At 42.8% G+C, this 17,442-nt stretch overlaps 1 protein-coding gene across 1 annotated transcript in view; it reads left to right on the forward strand.

Annotated features, from left to right (window-relative positions):
• Nucleotides 1–17,442, forward strand: part of LOC111952488 (dynamin-like GTPase OPA1, mitochondrial) — a 100,041-nt gene that overhangs the window by 13,894 nt on the left and 68,705 nt on the right. The window contains 11 exon segments of the mRNA XM_070435379.1: nucleotides 7,765–7,818; nucleotides 8,069–8,173; nucleotides 8,414–8,500; nucleotides 8,938–9,051; nucleotides 9,857–9,937; nucleotides 10,078–10,152; nucleotides 10,667–10,738; nucleotides 10,839–10,938; nucleotides 11,146–11,276; nucleotides 11,575–11,647; nucleotides 16,713–16,785. Of these exon segments, the coding sequence (XP_070291480.1) occupies nucleotides 7,765–7,818; nucleotides 8,069–8,173; nucleotides 8,414–8,500; nucleotides 8,938–9,051; nucleotides 9,857–9,937; nucleotides 10,078–10,152; nucleotides 10,667–10,738; nucleotides 10,839–10,938; nucleotides 11,146–11,276; nucleotides 11,575–11,647; nucleotides 16,713–16,785 (965 nt within the window).

Here is a 17,442-nt window from a genome sequence, read left to right on the forward strand (position 1 = left end):
GAGAGAGATCCATATAAATTAATTAGATCGGCAGTAGCCTAAGAGCGTGCGTAGTCCCGAAATGTCACTGTTCAATCCTTCGTTCAGACTGGGGGAAATATCTGTCTATGCTCTTGAGCAAGGCACTTTACCCTAATTGCACTCATTAAATCGCTCTGGATAAGAGCGTCTGCTAATGACTAAATTGTAAAAAAGAAATATATATAAAATCAACACTTCTGTGTCAAATGTATGTAGTTCTGTCCTTGAGCTGTTCTTGTCTATTAATGTTCTGTATTGTTGTTTCATTTTTTGTGTGGACCCCAGGAAGAGTGCTGTTGCTTTTGCAACAGCTAATGGGGATCCTAATAAAAATCAATTAACAAGTTAAAATGCTGGCTTCTATACATCTTTGATATCTTTACAGCTACAGTGGAGGAAGGTAGGTGTCTTGAGGGGCTGAGTAGTCTAGAAAATGAGCTTCCTATACTTAGGAAGACGGGCATTTCCCAGAGCCCGGGGGAGATCCAGCCTGGGCGATCACTCCAACACACTGGTCTTCCCTGCACTCTGGTCTCACCACACCACCACCTAAGTAAGGAGAGAGGGAGAAGAGAGAGAGAGAGGAGGGAGAGAGAGAGAGAGGAGGAGAGAGAGAGAAGAGGGAGAGAGAGAGAAGAGGGAGAAGAGAGAAGAGGGAAGAGAGAGAGAGGAGGGAGAGAAAGAGAGGGGGAGAGAGAGAGGAGGGGAGAGAGAGAGGAGGGAGAGAGAGAGAGAGGACAGATGGATGGGGTGGTAGAGGGAGGATTAGATGACATAGGTGTGATAGATAAGCAGAGACCTACCATTTTACAAACAATGCCTTTTCCAACAGGAAACAATGTATTTCTGGCAGTACAGTATACAGTACACTCAAGAAAGGGTTACACAATAACGTCACATTAATGATTGCATTTCCAGAAAGCCATGAGCCACTTGTTGTTCCTTACCCTGGGTAGATGGTCCGCTGGGTGTGTAGTTAGAGTCGAAGTCTGAGAGGATGTCCAGGACCTCAGAGTACATGTCAATTAGAGACTTCTGTGAGAAGGAACACAGATGGAAGAACACTTAAGAGCAATGCCTTGATGGGAGAATTAGTATATTTACTGCAGAGACTATAAAATAATGATGAACTTTTACTCACATGCACAACCCTGGTGTGTACGTGTGTCTTTGTGTGTACGTGTGTGTGTACGTGTGTGCGTACGCGTGTGTGTACGTGTGTTTGTGTACGTGTGTGCGCGTATGTGTGTACTGTGTGTGCGTGACTCACACTCACCTTGACTTTCCTCTGGTGGATGCCCTTCTCATCTTTCTGCGAGCACCACTTTCCTCAGCTCCTTGTTCTCCGTCTCCATCTCCATCTCTCCAGCATGCGCTGGTACTTCATCTGAGACAACAGAGAGAAAGAAAGACTTCATCTTAACAACAAAATTATCTCTTTAATTCAGTCCATTTATCAAAGTAAACGGATGTTTTTTTAACTGACTTTACAACGTCAATGTGTGTTAATATGAGGAATCTACTGGAGAAGAGATGGACCAGTCGGTTCCTCACCAATTAAACTGGCTCTTTACTGTGTAATGTTGTAAGATACTTGACATGGAAGGGTACGGACATATTGTGCTGTACCTGAGTTCGGAGCAGTTCCTCTTGAAAGCTGGTCACCTTCTTCCTTGTCTGAAAGACTAGAGCACAGACAAGATCAGTCACAGAGCGAGCAGGTTTTATTAAACCTTCGCTCTCACAAGTCTGGGACATTGTGATCCAGTCCAAACCCGCTGAGACAACTAGCATCATGACAGACAGCCAACGTGCATACAGAGATCGCGGCACCACAGTGGAGGAAAGACAAGCAACAAAAAGGGGGAAAACTGATTTCCATTACAGGTTGTAGTCATTTGTTTGTGGTTAATCTGTATTACAGTGCAAAAATCAACAGGCACAAGTCAAATCCAACCCTGAAAGACAGCTGAATTATTGCAATCATCAATCAAAGAGATCATTCTAAAGATTATTACTCCATGATGATTCACATTAACAGTTCCACACCTGCACTGCATTATTGAGAGAAAGAGATCACAAACCAGACAGATGGAGACCGAGCACAAATGACTGGATGGATAGGGACGGCAAGGAGGGACAGGAGATTAAAAACACACAGAGTACCAGTCAACAGTTTTAGAACACCTCTCATTCAAGGGTTCTACATTGTAGAATAATAGTGAAGACATCAAAACTATGAAATAACACATAGAATCATGTAGTACCAAAAAAAAGTAACCAAAATATATAATTTAATATTCTGTATTCTTCAAAGTAGCCACCCTTTGCCTTGAAAAGCTTTGCACACTCTTGGAATTCTCTCAACCAGCTTCACCTGGAATGTTTTTTTTTTGTTTTTTAAAGGAGTTCCCACTACGCTGAGCATTTTTTGGCTGCTTTCCTTCACTTTGCGGTCCAACTCATCCCAAACCATCTCAATTGGGTTGAGATCAGGTATTGTGTAGGCAGGTCATCTGATGCAGCACTCCATCATCTCCTCTTATTGGTCAAATAGCCTTACACAGCCTGGAGGTGTGTTGGGATTGTCCTGTTGGAAAAACCATTGTTAGTCCAGCCATGCTGGTTAGTGTGCCTTGTATTCTAATTAAATCACTAACAGTGTCACCAGCAATGCACCCCCACACCTTCTCCTCCATGCTTCACGGTGGGAACCACACATGCGGAAGATCATCCGTTCACCTATTCTGCGTCTCACAAAGACAGCGGTTTGAACAAATCTAAAAATAGGACTCATCAGACCAAAGTACAGATTTCCACAGGTTCTAATGTCCATTGCTCGTGTTTCTTGGCCCAAGCAAGTCTCTTCTTATTATTGTGTCCTTTAGTGGTGGTTTCTTTACACGCAATTCGACCATGAAGGCCTGAATTCACACAGTCTCCTCTGAACAGTTGATGTTGATGTGTGTCTGTTACTTGAACTCTGTGAAGCATTATGTTTGGGCTGCAATCTGAGGTGCAGTTTATTGCACTTATCCTCTGCAACAAGAGGTAACTCTGGGTCTTCCTTTCCTGTGGCGGTCCTCATGAGAGCCAGTTTCATCATAGCGCTTGATGGTTTTTGTGACTGCACTTGAAGAAACTTTCAAAGTTCTTGACATTTTCAGGATTGACTGACCATGTCTTAAAGTAATGATCGTCGTTTCTCTAAGCTTATTTGAGCTGTTCTTGCCATAATATGGACTGGTCTTTTACCCAATAGGTCTATCTTCTGTATACCACATATACCTTGTCACAACACAACTGATTGGCTCAAACGCATTAAGAAGGAAAGAAATCCACAAATTAACTTTAACAAGTACACCTGTTAATTGAAATGCATTCCAGGTGACTACCTCATGAAGCTGGTTGAGAGAATGCCAAGAGTGTGCAAAGCTGTCATCAAGGCAAAGGGTGGCTACTTTGAAGAATCTCAAATATAAAATATATTTTGGATTGTTTAACACTTTTTTGGTAACTACATGATTCCATATGTGATATTTCATAGTTTGATGTCTTCACTATTATCTACAATGTAGAAAATAGTACAAATAAAGAAAAACCCTGGAATGAGTAGGTGTGTCCAAACTTTTGACTGGTACTGTACATACGGTACACACAGACGAAGACAGGGACTGCAGCTAAGGTGATTGTGCTAACTACTTGCAAAGCCGTGATAACAGCCTACAGCATTCTGATTACGGAACTAAGAAAGATCTAGTAATTGATTCCTATATTCATGATCTAGTCCTGATCCTGATCTAGTCCTGTCCTGATCTAGTCCTAATCTAGTCCTGTCCCGATCCTGATCTAATCTGATCTAAGTATAGGAATCAATACTAGATCTTTCTTAGTTCCGTAATCAGAATGCTGTAGGCTGTTATCACGGCTTTGCAAGTAGTTAGCACAATCACCTTAGCTGCAGTCCCTGTCTTTCGTCTGTGTGTACCGTATGTACAGTACCAGTCAAAAGTTTGGACACACCTACTCATTCCAGGGTTTTTCTATTATTTGTACTATTTTCTACATTGTAGAATAATAGTGAAGACATCAAAACTATGAAATAACACATATGAATTATGTAGTAACCGAAAAAGTGTTAAACAAAATATACTTCATTTTTGAGATTCTTCAAATAGCCACCCTTTGCCTTGATGACAGATTTGCAGACTCTTGGCATTCTCTCAACCAGCTTCATGAGGTAATCACCTGGAATGCATTTCCATTAACAGGTGAGCCTTGTGAAAAGTTAATTTGTGGAATTTCTTTCCTTCTTAACCTCTAACGAGCCTCTACCCCGGGTCCGGGAGCACCCCCCACCCCCCCACACACTGATTAGCATAGCTAGCATAGCTTCACAAGTAGATAGTAGCATCTAAATATCATTAAATCACAAGTCCAAGACCACCAGATGAAAGATACAGATCTTGTGAATAAAGCCACCATTTCAGATTTTAAAATGTTTTACAGGGAGACAAAATATGTAAATCTATTAGCTAAACACGTTAGCAAAATACACCACTATTCTAACTCCATCAGTTTCTTACTCTTCAGATGCTATCACCAATTCGGCTCAACTAAGATATTGATATCCACTAACCAAGAAAAAACCTCTTCAGATGACAGTCTGATAACATATTCATGGTATAGGATAGTTTTTGTTAGAAAAAAGTGCATATTTCAGGTAGAAATCACAGTTTACAATTGCACCCACCATCACAAATCGACTAGAATTACTAGATAGAGCAACGTGTATGACCAATTTACTCATCATAAAACATTTCATAAAAATAGACAAAGCATAGCAATGGAAAGACCCAGTTCTTGTGATTTCAGACCATATTTCAGATTTTCTAAGCGTTTTTCAGCGAAAACACAATAAATCGATAAGTTAGCATACCACATGTGCAAACGTTACCAGAGCATCGATTCCAGCCAAAGAGCGCTATAACGTATCAGCCAAAAATATATTAATTTTTTCACTAACCTTCTCAGAATTCTTCCGATGACACTCCTGTAACATCATTTTACAATATACATTACAGTTTGTTCGAAAGGTGCATATTTAGCCATACAAAACCGTGGTTACACAATAAAAATACTAGGAAATCAAGCCTCAATATGTCTGACGTTCATCTATCAGAGTGATCTAGTTTAATTGAAAGCTAATCATATACTTGACTAAAAATACAGGGTTGACAGCAATCGAAAGACAAATTAGTTCTTAATGCAACCGCTGATTTACATTTTAAAATTATCCTTACTTTTCAATACAGGGTTGGCCAAGTGAAGCTATACCAAACAAAATGGCGAAATATGCGTTTAAAATATTTCGACAGAAACACGATTTATCATATTAAATATTGCTTACTTTGAGCTGTTCTTCCATCAGATCTTGGGCAATGTATCCTTTCTATGTTATAAACGTCTTTTGGTCGATAGATGTCCTCGTCCTTCGAAATGTCCACCACCAACGACCGACACCCTAAAACGTGTCCAAACTTTCAGAGTGCACAACAAAGAAATTCCTCAAAATCGCACTAAACGGATATAAATTGCTATAAAACGGTTCAAATTAACTACATTATGATGTTTTTAACAATATAACACGATGAAACATGACCGGAGAAATATTGCTGGTTAGAAAACGATTTGGAACGAGGCAGGTCCGATGTCCTTCACGCTTCAGGCGCACGATGAGAAAGGGGGGTCTCTGTACATTTTGGTCTTTTATAATGGCTGTGAATGTCCCATCGATTTCATTGAAAACGTGATGACGTACAGACACCCAGAGGAAGACGTAGGCAGTGTCGGTTTCTTCATAGCATTCACTGTCGCCTTAAAAACAGACCCCAGATCAGAGGTAAAAATTTCTGAAATCTGAACCTGTCATGAAAAGTGCTGTAGAATTGTTCTGTACCACTCAGAGACAAAATTCCAACTTCTATAGAAACTAGAAGGTGTTTTCTATCCAATAATAACAATAATATGCATATTGTACGATCAAGAATTTAGCACGAGGCAGTTTAATTTGGAGACAAAATATGTATGCAGAACAGCACCCCCTATAGTTGCAAGAAGTTAATGTGTTTGAGCCAATCAGTTGTGTTGTGACAAGGTAGGGGGTATACAGAAGATAGCCCTATTTGTTAAAAGACCAAGTCCATATTATGGCAAGAACAGCTCAAATAAGCTTAGAGAAATGACGTCCATCAATACTTTAAGACATGAAAGTCAGTCAATCCGGAAAATGTTAAGAACTTTGAAAGTTTCTTCAAGTGCAGTCGCAAAAACCATCAAGCGTTATGATGAAACTGGCTCTCATGAGGACCGCCACAGGAAAGGAAGACCCAGAGTTACCTCTGTTGCAGAGGATAAGTGCAATAACTGCACCTCAGATTGCAGCCCAAATCAATGCTTCACAGAGTTCAAGTAACAGACACACATCAACTGTTCAGAGGAGACTGCGTGAATCAGGCCTTCATGGTCGAATTGCTGTAAAGAAACCACTACTAAAGGACACCAATAATAAGAAGAGACTTGCTTGTGCCAAGAAACACGAGCAATGGACATTAGACCTGTGGAAATCTGTACTTTGGTCTGATGAGTCCATATTTGAGATTTTGGTTCAAACCGCTGTCTTTGTGAGACGCAGAATAGGTAAACGGATGATCTCCGCATGTGTGGTTCCCACCGTGAAGCATGGAGGAGAAGGTGTGGGGGTGCATTGCTGGTGACACTGTCAGTGATTTAATTAGAATACAAGGCACACTTAACCAGCATGGCTGGACTATCAATGGTTTTTCAACAGGACAATGCCCCAACACACCTCCAGGCTGTGTAAGGGCTATTTGACCAAGAAGGAGAGATGGAATGCTGCATCAGATGACTGGCCTCACAATCACCTGATCTCAACCCAATTGAGATGGTTTGGATGAGTTGGACCGCAAAGTGAAGGAAAAGCAGCCAAAAAGTGCTCAGCATAGTGGGAACTCCTTAAAAAAAAAAACATTCCAGGTGAAGCTGGTTGAGGAATTCCAAGAGTGTGCAAAGCTGTCATCATGGCAAAGGGTGGCTGCTTTGAAGAATACAGAATATTAAAATATATATTTTGGTTTAACACATGATTCTGTGTTATTTCATAGTTTTGATGTCTTCACTATTATTCACAATGTAGAACCATTGAATGAGTAGGTGTCCTAAAACTGTTGACTGGTACTGTATGTGTGGGGTTATTAATCTCCTGTCCCTCCTTGCCGTCCCTATCCATCCAGTCATTTGTGCTCGGTCTCCATCTGTCTGGTTTGTGATCTCTTTCTCTCAATAATGCAGTGCAGGTGTGGAACTGTTAATGTGAATCATCATGGAGTAATAATCTTTAKAATGATCTCTTTGATTGATGATTGCAATAATTCAGCTGTCTTTTCCAGGGTTGGATTTGACTTGTGCCTGTGTGATTTTTGCACTGTAATACAGATTAACACCAAACAAATGACTACAACCTGTAATGGAATCAGTTTTCCCCCTTTTGTTGCGTTGTCTTTCCTCCACTGTGGTGCCCGCTGATCTCTGTAATGTGCACGTTGGCTGTCTGTCATGATGCTAGTTGYCTCAGCGGGTTTGGACTGGATCACWATGTCCCAGACTTGTGAGAGCGAGGTTTAATAAACCTGCTCGCTCTGTGACTGATCTGTGTGTCTCTAGTCTTCAGATAAGGAGAAGGTGGACCAGCTTCAAGAGGAACTGCTCCGAACTCAGGTACAGCACAATATGGTCCGTACCCTTCCATGTCCAAGTATCTTACAACATTTACACAGTAAAGAKCCAGTTTAATTTGGTGAAGGAACCGACTGGTCCATCTCTTTCCTCCAGTAGATTCCTCATATTATACCACATTGACGTTGTAAAGTCAGGTTAAAAAACATCCGTTTTACTTTGATAAATGGACTGAATTAAAGAGATAATTTGTTGTTAAAGATGAAGTCTTCTTTCTCTCTGTTGTCCTCAGATGAAGTACCAGCGCATGCTGGAGAGACTGGAGAAGGAGAACAAGGAGCTGAGGAAAGTGGTGCTGCAGAAAGATGAGAAGGGCATCCACCAGAGGAAAGTCAAGGTGAGTGTGAGTCACGCACACACATGTACACACACATACGCGCACACACGTACACACACACGTACACACACGCGTACGCACACACGTACACACACACGTACACACAAAGACACACGTACACACCAGGGTTGTGCATGTGAGTAAAAGTTCATCATTATTTTATAGTCTCTGCAGTAAATATACTAATTCTCCCATCAGGCATTGCTCTTAAGTGTTCTTCCATCTGTGTTCCTTCTACAGAAGTCTCTAATTGACATGTACTCTGAGGTCCTGGACATCCTCTCAGACTTCGACTCTAACTACAACACCCAGGACCATCTACCCAGGGTAAGGAACAACAAGTGGCTCATGGCTTTCTGGAAATGCAATCAAATTATGGTGACGTTATTGTGAACCCTTTCTTGAGTGTACTGTATACTGTACTGCCAGAAATACATTGTTTCCTGTTGGAAAGGCATTGTTGTAAAATGGTAGGTCTCTGCTATCTATCACACCTATGTCATCTAATCCCTCCCCTCTACCACCCCATCCATCTGTCCTCTCTCTCTCTCTCCCTCCTCTCTCTCTCTCCCTCCTCTCTCTCTCTCCCTCCTCTCTCTCTCTCCCTCCTCTCTCTCTCCCTCCTCTCTTTCTCTCCCTCTTCTCTCTCTCTCCCTCTTCTCTCTCTCTCCCTCTTCTCTCTCTCTCCCTCTTCTCTCTCTCTCCCTCCTCTCTCTCTCTCTCCCTCCTCTCTCTCTCTCTCTCTCCTCTCTCCTCTACTATAGGTGGTGGTGGTGGGAGACCAGAGTGCAGGGAAGACCAGTGTGTTGGAGATGATCGCCCAGGCTAGGATCTTCCCCCGGGGCTCTGGAGAAATGATGACCCGCTCTCCTGTCAAGGTATAGGAACTCATTTACTAGACTACCTCAGCCCCTCAAGACACCTACCTTCCTCCACTGTAGCTGTAAAGATATCAAAGATGTATAGAAGCCAGCATTTTAACTTTGGTATTTGGTATTTTATTAGGATCCCCATTAGCTGTTGCAAAAGCAACAGCTACTCTTCCTGGGGTCCACACAAAACATGAAACATGACAATACAGAACATTAATAGACAAGAACAGCTCAAGGACWGAACTACATACATTTGACACAGAAGTGTTGATTTATATATATATTTCTTTTTACAATTTAGTCATTTAGCAGACGCTCTTATCCAGAGCGATTTACATGAGCAATTAGGGTGAAGTGCCTTGCTCAAGAGCATAGACAGATATTTCCCCCAGTCTGATCGAGGATTTGAACCAGTGACATTTCGGGTTACTGACCCAACGCTCTTAGGCTACCTGCCGACCCAATTTATGTTCTTATTTTAAAGGGGCAATCTGGGATTTGGTACATCCATTTTTGGATTTGATATGTAGCCATTATTCTTGAAGAATATAACTTATTAAGTGGTGGGATGACTGCTTTGTTGTTTGTCCAGACTTGTCTTACTACTGTGGCTCTGCCTTGGTGGATTTCTTCTGTTTGTCTGCACTGTTTCATATGGGACGTTGTAGTCCACAGTTTGAGTGGTGGAATGAGGCCTGTGTGGTCTGGCTGGATGGGCAGCATTACTAGCATTGTGCTTTTGGACTGGGGACTTTTAATGTTTTTTTTTTTATTACATTTTGCCACCTGCTTCTGTCTCCTCCTCTACTAGGTGACGCTGAGCGAGGGACCTCACCACGTGGCCATGTTCAAGGACAGCAGTCGAGAGTTTGACCTGGGAAAAGAGGAGGACGTAAGTTTAACCCAGCATAGAAGAGTGAGGCGTTCTCTCTCCCACCATGGAATCATCCTTTCATTGGGGTTCATTCACACCGCTTCACTTGTTGATTGGTTCATTCATATGGTGAACCACTGATTCTCTCCTCCCTGCAGCTGGCTGCCCTGAGACATGAGATCGAGCTGAGGATGAGGAAGAGTGTCAAGGAGGGACAGACAGTCAGCCCTGAGGTGAGGACAGAACTCCCTATTGCTCCACATCTTCTGCCTTCTGCCTGCGTCCCTAATGGCACCCTGTAGCCTATTTGATTTATGTCACCTTTATTTAACTAGGCAAGTCAGCTTAGAACAAGTTCTTATTTACAATGACGGCCTACACCGGCCAAACCCGGAYGACGCTGGGCCAATTGTGCACCRCCCTATGGGACTCCCAATCACGGCTGGTTGTGATACAGCCTGGATTCGAACCAGGGYCTGTAGTGACGCCTCTAGCAGTGAGATGCCRTGCCTTAGACCTCTGCACCACTTAGGAGCCCCCTATATAGTGTACTACTTTTGATATAATAGTAGGGCTCTGKKCAAAAGGAGTGGTCAAAAGGAGTGCACTAGACTAGGGAATAGGGCTCTATTTGGGTCTCTGCCAGCTATATAATGAAAGCTCACTAGTACTCAGCGTTATACCAGCTCTGTGTCGATCCCTGACTGTTTTTAGTGCTAAATGTTTTTCCTTTTTCCTGTGTGACAGACGATCTCTCTGAGTGTCAAAGGACCAGGTATCCAGAGGATGGTGCTTGTAGACCTACCAGGAGTCATCAGTGTGAGTACTTCACTCACGTGCATGCAGAAACACACACACGCGTGTATGAAAACAGTGACCGTACAGTGGTAGGAGCAGTGATGGTGTGTGTTCCTCTCAGACTGTGACTGCAGGCATGGCAACAGACACCAAGGAGACCATCTTCGGCATCAGTAAGAACTACATGCAGAACCCCAAYGCCATCATCCTCTGTATCCAGGGTGAGTCAACACTGGAGTCACCTTCCTCTGACCAAACAGAACATCCTGGAGCTCCTCCCCCTCTTTACTCTCTCGCCTCCACTTTGATCCTCTGTTCTTTTCTCTTCTGTTTCGGTCTCCTCTTCTCCGCTTCAGTCTCCTCTTGTCTCTTCTTCTCTCCTCTACCTGACCTGCTGTTTTCTCATCCTTCATCTCTCTGGTCCTCAGATGGGTCAGTGGATGCGGAGCGCAGCATCGTCACAGACCTGGTCAGTCAGATGGACCCGCATGGGAAGAGGACCATCTTTGTCCTGACCAAAGTAGACCTAGCAGAGAAGAAYCTGGCCAGCCCTAACCGGGTGAGATATAAACTCACACACCCGCACGACACATGCATCACACACATGTTCAAGACGTTTTKCAACGGGAAGCGCAAATGACAACAGTGGTCAAGGTACTCCCAATGAGCATGGACAATATACATTTGACAAGTTAAAATGGTCTGAGAACTATTATATGCCTCCTTAGCCACAAAGGGGTAGCCTTTCATTAGTTGTAAAAGCTGAATGGTACTCTCAAACAGTCACGAGGTACAGACTGAATGAAATCTAAAGCCTTCTCATCTGGGATTTTATTCATGTGTTTTTCTCCCTACAGATTCAACAGATTGTTGAAGGAAAGTTGTTCCCTATGAAAGCCTTGGGTTACTTTGCTGTGGTGACCGGGAAAGGTAAGATGCATTCCCCTTTCGAGTCTTACCCATCAGATCTTATTTCCAATTTAATTAGGCTACACATGTAACTCAAATCTATACTTTTCTAAGGAAGCATCTAAAAAGACAGGACTGTTCACTTCAACATGTTCTGTTGTTTTTATGCTTCCTTAGAAAAGTAAAGATTTGAGTTACGTGTGTAGCCTACGAGAGAATGCATGGCTGGCGTTGAAAATGAGTGTGTTGTGTATCGATGTCAAACATTTTAACAAAAAGGTTTGTAATTTGAGTATGTATCGCTTTAAAAAAAATACTCTACAACCAAAGCAACTGTTGAAGGTCAACATCGTTAACAACATGATTTAGAAATACGCAAGGAGTACCAGGGGGAAGACAAGAAAGAATCTGACTCTGGCTTATAGCATCAGCCGAAGCTGATTTAACAACAAATAGACCGTATATTGTTTAAGCTTCACGAAACAGCTGAACAGTGACGTTGACAGTCTGCAAGTGACCCTAAAAAAATTATCTATGTAAACAGAGACGAACTTAAGAGAGAGAATGAAAGAAAAGCCAAAGAATTCCAGGAGAACTTAGACTTGGATATAAGGCACCTAGCGAGAAGAGGCAATGTGGAAGCCAAAATGCCCAGCGCAAACCCACCCACTAAATTCAACTCTGAGGCGTCCATCATTCTAGCAGGCCGACCGTTTAAAGAGGGAGAGGATGTGATGGAGAGAGCGAGGGTACTTCTGATCCAGTGTGACCCCGGAGCTAGTAGTTGCAGAGCGGATGCGGGCAAGGGGCCGGGGCCGGCGTGATCAAGCTGGAACTACGCTTTGTCCAGGAGAAAGTGGCTGTCCTTTGGCAGAAACAAAAGCTGAAGAGTTACTTAAGGTTCAAGGATCCCCAAAGTCTYACACGGAACGACTCATTGATCTGAGATCCCAACCAGGAAGAACTTCTACATCACTGGGAGTTGTCGAGTGATGCAACATCTTTTATCTGGACCTGATGCTGGCAGTAGGGTCCGGGAGAACCGGAGGACTGAGACTAACTGCCCAGCCATTAAGTGCAGACCAGTTTATTCTAGTTCAGTGGAACGTTAATGGTTACCAGTTTACTCTGGTTCACTGGAACCTTAATGGTTACCAGTTTATAATGGTTCACTGGAACATTAATGGTTACCAGTTTATTCTGGTTCACTGGAACATTAATGGTTACCAGTTTATTCTGGTTCACTGGAACCATTATTAATGGTTACCAGTTTATTCTGGTTCACTGGAACCATTATTAATGGTCACAGGAACGTTAATGGTGGGACAGCYTTGAACTGTGAGCTAAGACAATTGATTTGACTTTCACTGAATCCTGACATTATATCCCTGAATGAGACACATTTAACGGGTTAGCATTCAATTGAAATGGAGGGGTTTTCTTGGTTTGGACATAAGAGGAAAACCCATGTAAGAGGGAGCCTAAAGTGTCTGGTCCAGGTTAGAAACAAGATGCTTGAATCTTATAAAGTAAATGTGAATGACAAATGAGTAGATGGCATAATGGGACTGAGATTTGAGCTTCAAGTATCTGAATATTGTTTTAATATTTTCTCCTGTTATTTGCCTTCTGAGGGCTCCCCTACATGGGGACTTGATTCTCATTCATTCTTTAGCCACCTGCTGGCTCAAATGTGTATTTTTTTCTGAGGTTGATGCTATTTATCTCCTTTTGGAGATTGAAATAGTCCTATTTACTGGTTTGGAAGAGAGTCTTAATGATGTTGATAATGCTACACCCAGGGCCAACTTAGACACTGTGTTAAATAAGCATGGTGAAACTASTGGAGTTTTTAAAGGATTCAAAATGCTGTATTCTAAATGGAACAATATCCCCTGAGAAAGATCATTTCACATCAATCTCCTCAGAAGGGAAAGCAGTTTAGTACATCATTCCCCCCATGACTGTTTAAATACACATTTGGAGTTGAATGTCTTTACTCCTAATGAGTTGGCAGAAAGTATGGGAGTTGACTGCGACTCTTTAATTGTGGATCGATGTAGAATACCAGACCACTCTGGGGTTCCATCTTGTCAGAATGTTTGATGGTATATCTGAAGGCCAGACTAGGGTATGTATCAAGCGAAGACCCAGAAACCTACCCGATCATTTCCTTTTATCCAAGATGGGTTGTAAAAATGCTCTGCTGCAGCTTATTGAAGTACACCAGAAAACTCAAGATGGCATTGGCTCCTGGTATGACAGATTCTGGGATGTACTATATAGTGAGTTGAATGACTGTGTGTAGGGGAAATCTGTAAACAATTCCAGAAAAAATAAAGGCCCAAAAGTGGGTAAACCCGTCTGGAATAAGGAACTAGATGCATTATGGTCACAGATGAGGTTGTCTGGGGGGAAAAACRGGTTCTAAAGTGTATAGGAAATTAAAAGCTGAAGGAAGAGCTAAGAAATGAAGCATGGCAACATACATTTGATAAAAGRTTACGGTCTATAAAGCATAGATTTAGTTGTGGAAAGGCATTACAACTGGAGCAGCTACAGACCAACAACACACAACAGTTTTGGAGTGAGAAACAAGTTGGGCCCCAAAAAGGYTAAGCAAATTCCCATGTAAATTGCATTGGAAAATKGAGAACTTCACTATCAAACTGATTATTGTTTTATGGAAATGGACAATTTTCTATGTTTGATGATGATTTTAAAATAAACATGTTCTGTCAAGATGAGTTGGAAGAGGACTGCAAAGGCAGTCGTCTCCCCTAACCAGTATCTGAATGCAGAGGAGTCGTCTCCCTAACCGGTATTGAATGCAGAGGGAGTCGTGCTCCCTAACCGGTATCTGAATGCAGAGGGAGTCTACCCTAACCGGTATCTGAATGCAGAGGGAGTCTACTCCTTAACCAGTATCTGAATGCAGAGGGAGTCGTACTCCCTACCAGTATCTGAATGCAGAGGGAGTCGTGCTCACCCTAACCAGTATCTGAATGCAGAGGGAGTCTACTCCCTAACAGTATCTGAATGCAGAGGGAGTCGTACTCCCTAACCAGTATCTGAATGCAGAGGGAGTCTACTCCCTAACCGGTATCTGAATACAGAGGGAGTCGTACTCCCTACCGGTATCTGATGCAGAGGGAAGTCCTACTCTCCTAACCGTAATCTGAATGCAGAGGAGGTCTACTCCCCTATCCAGTATCTGAATGCAAGAGGGAGTCGTACTCCCTAACCCTAACCAGTATCTGAATGCAGAGGGAGTCGTACTCCCCTATCCAGTATCTGAATGCCAGCGTTACCCTAGAGGTCAGGAAGGTGGTTGAGTGTGCTAAACCAAAGAAACCTACCTAAACCTATTAATGATTTTTCAAAGGAAGTTTTGAAGTCATCTAAATTGTTCCAAATACTATTTGAACTCTTGCAGGATTTTACATTTTTATTTATTTAATGGCATTAATACATCTGTATGGTACAAATCAATAATCAAGCCTATCCYCAAATCCTCCAAATAGGACCCTGAAATCCCATTGAACTATAGCTGGATAAGTCTCATTACCACTGTATTCTTGCTTTCTAAATAACAGGCTCTCCCACTATCTAGAACAGTCTGGTCAGCTTGCTGATGAACAGTGGATTTTCAAAAGGCTTATGATTGGGTGAATAGAAGCCATCTTGCTTTTTAGACCAATTAAAATGTAAGATTCTATGATGTCATCAGAACTCTTTATCCGGCTCTAGTTGCTTGTGTTTAGGTCAATGACCTCAAGACTGGCTGTTACGGCAGGGTTCCCCAACTGGCGGCCCGGGGGCAGAATTTTGCCGGCGAGTGGTTTTATTTGCCCCCCCCCCAAAAAAAAAAATTACTATTTTCATTGTTGGACATAAAATGTAATAACACGATGTAATTGGCTCCAAGTGATTTTTGTTTGGAAAATTTCTTCACAAGTGTTTCCACGAGTAGTARARGACACGTGATCATATACAAATGTAAGCAAGCCAGCAAGGGTGGAAATGATTATGCTTTAGTCAGGTATTATATATGTTAGGCTTCTTGCGGTCAATTTACAGTCTACAAATGATTTGTTATTATGTTCCCCCCCCGACCATCTGCTCCAGAAAACATTGGCCCGTGGCTGAATCTAGTTGATGATTCCCTGCCTTCCTGTATAAAGCAAGGAGATGTACTCTGGCCCACTTTATCTGCACTATATACTGGTGGAGGTCTGGTGATGTAATTATGTGCAAACACCACATCTGTCTTTTTTGTCATGTCCGTATCTGCCGTGTCAATACTTTTTACATGGCAGGAGAGTAACAATTCCAGCCAGAATAACCTACAGTTTTTTGGCAAACTCCAAAGTCCTCTGACAATACGAGTCACGTGCGTAACAGGTGCTGCGCTGTTTGAGCAAGAAGTGCTGTGCATATATAGTATTTCATATGAATAACCTAAATTTATCAACTTTCACAGTGAATACTTTTGTTTAGAGGCTTTTTTTTGTGCCAATGAATAGAAGTTGAACATGGCCAAATTAGTCAGTTTAATTCAATCTGCTATCGTCCCTAGGCCTATTTTAATGAAACTCTGGCTGTAAATATAGGCAGTAGATCGCAGGGCATCCCCGATTTGTCCCTCTAAGCTAAACTTTTTGGAAATTGAAAAAGTTCACTTTCTCATCTATAAACACATCTCAAGTGCAGGTGCTCTGTCCAGCAGCTCAAAATAACAGGACAGGGGCCATTTTCATTAGGACAGACAGTTTCAATATTATTGGGACACCTACACATTTGGCAGCCAAGCACGAGTTATCAGTCTTGCTTATTATTGTCTAGACCTGTTGAGATCTCTTCACGCCTAGAATAAAATCCTCCAGGCTTCCATTATAAGAAAATATATATCAATTAAAAAAGGAATTACAGGGGGCAGTTTGGAAAGCCTTTTCCTGTGTGAATGGTTCTCTGGAATAACGGACATGCTGGGGTAATAATTACATAACCAAAGTTCTATAGTAATACTAGTCCCGTGGTCAGGCCTTAGATTCACATCAGTGATTCATTGTCCCCTCTTCTTTAGGCAGTGCCGGGGAAAGCATTGACTCCATCAAAGACTACGAAGAGGACTTCTTCCAGAACTCTAGACTACTGAGGTGGGTGTCCTACCTCCCTGCCAACTAGACTACTCAGGTGGGTGTCCTACCTCCCTGCCAACTAGACTACTCAGGTGGGTGTCCTGTAGGACACCCACCTGAGTAGTCTAGATGGTAGGGAGTCAGGACACCCACCTGAGTAGTCTAGTTGGCAGGGAGGTAGGACACCCACCTGAGTAGTCTAGATGGTAGGGAGTCAGGACACCCACCTGAGTAGTCTAGTTGGCAGGGAGGTAGGACACCCACCTGAGTAGTCTAGATGGTAGGGAGTCAGGACACCCACCTGAGTAGTCTAGTTGGTAGGGAGTCAGGACACCCCTGAGTAGTCTAGATGGTAGGGAGTCAGGACACCCACCTGAGTAGTCTAGTTGGTAGGGAGTCAGGACACCCACCTGAGTAGTCTAGTTGGCAGGGAGTCAGGACACCCCCACCTGAGTAGTCTAGTTGGCAGGGAGGTAGGACACCCCACCTGAGTAGTCTAGATGGTAGGGAGTGAGGACACCCACCTGAGTAGTCTAGTTGGCAGGGAGGTAGGACACCCACCTGAGTAGTCTAGTTGGCAGGGAGGTAGGACACCCACCTGAGTAGTCTAGATGGTAGGGAGTGAGGACACCCACCTGAGTAGTCTAGTTGGCAGGGAGGTAGGACACCCACCTG

This window comes from Salvelinus sp. IW2-2015, linkage group LG26, assembly GCF_002910315.2.
Source record: "Salvelinus sp. IW2-2015 linkage group LG26, ASM291031v2, whole genome shotgun sequence".
NCBI lineage: Eukaryota > Metazoa > Chordata > Actinopteri > Salmoniformes > Salmonidae > Salvelinus > Salvelinus sp. IW2-2015.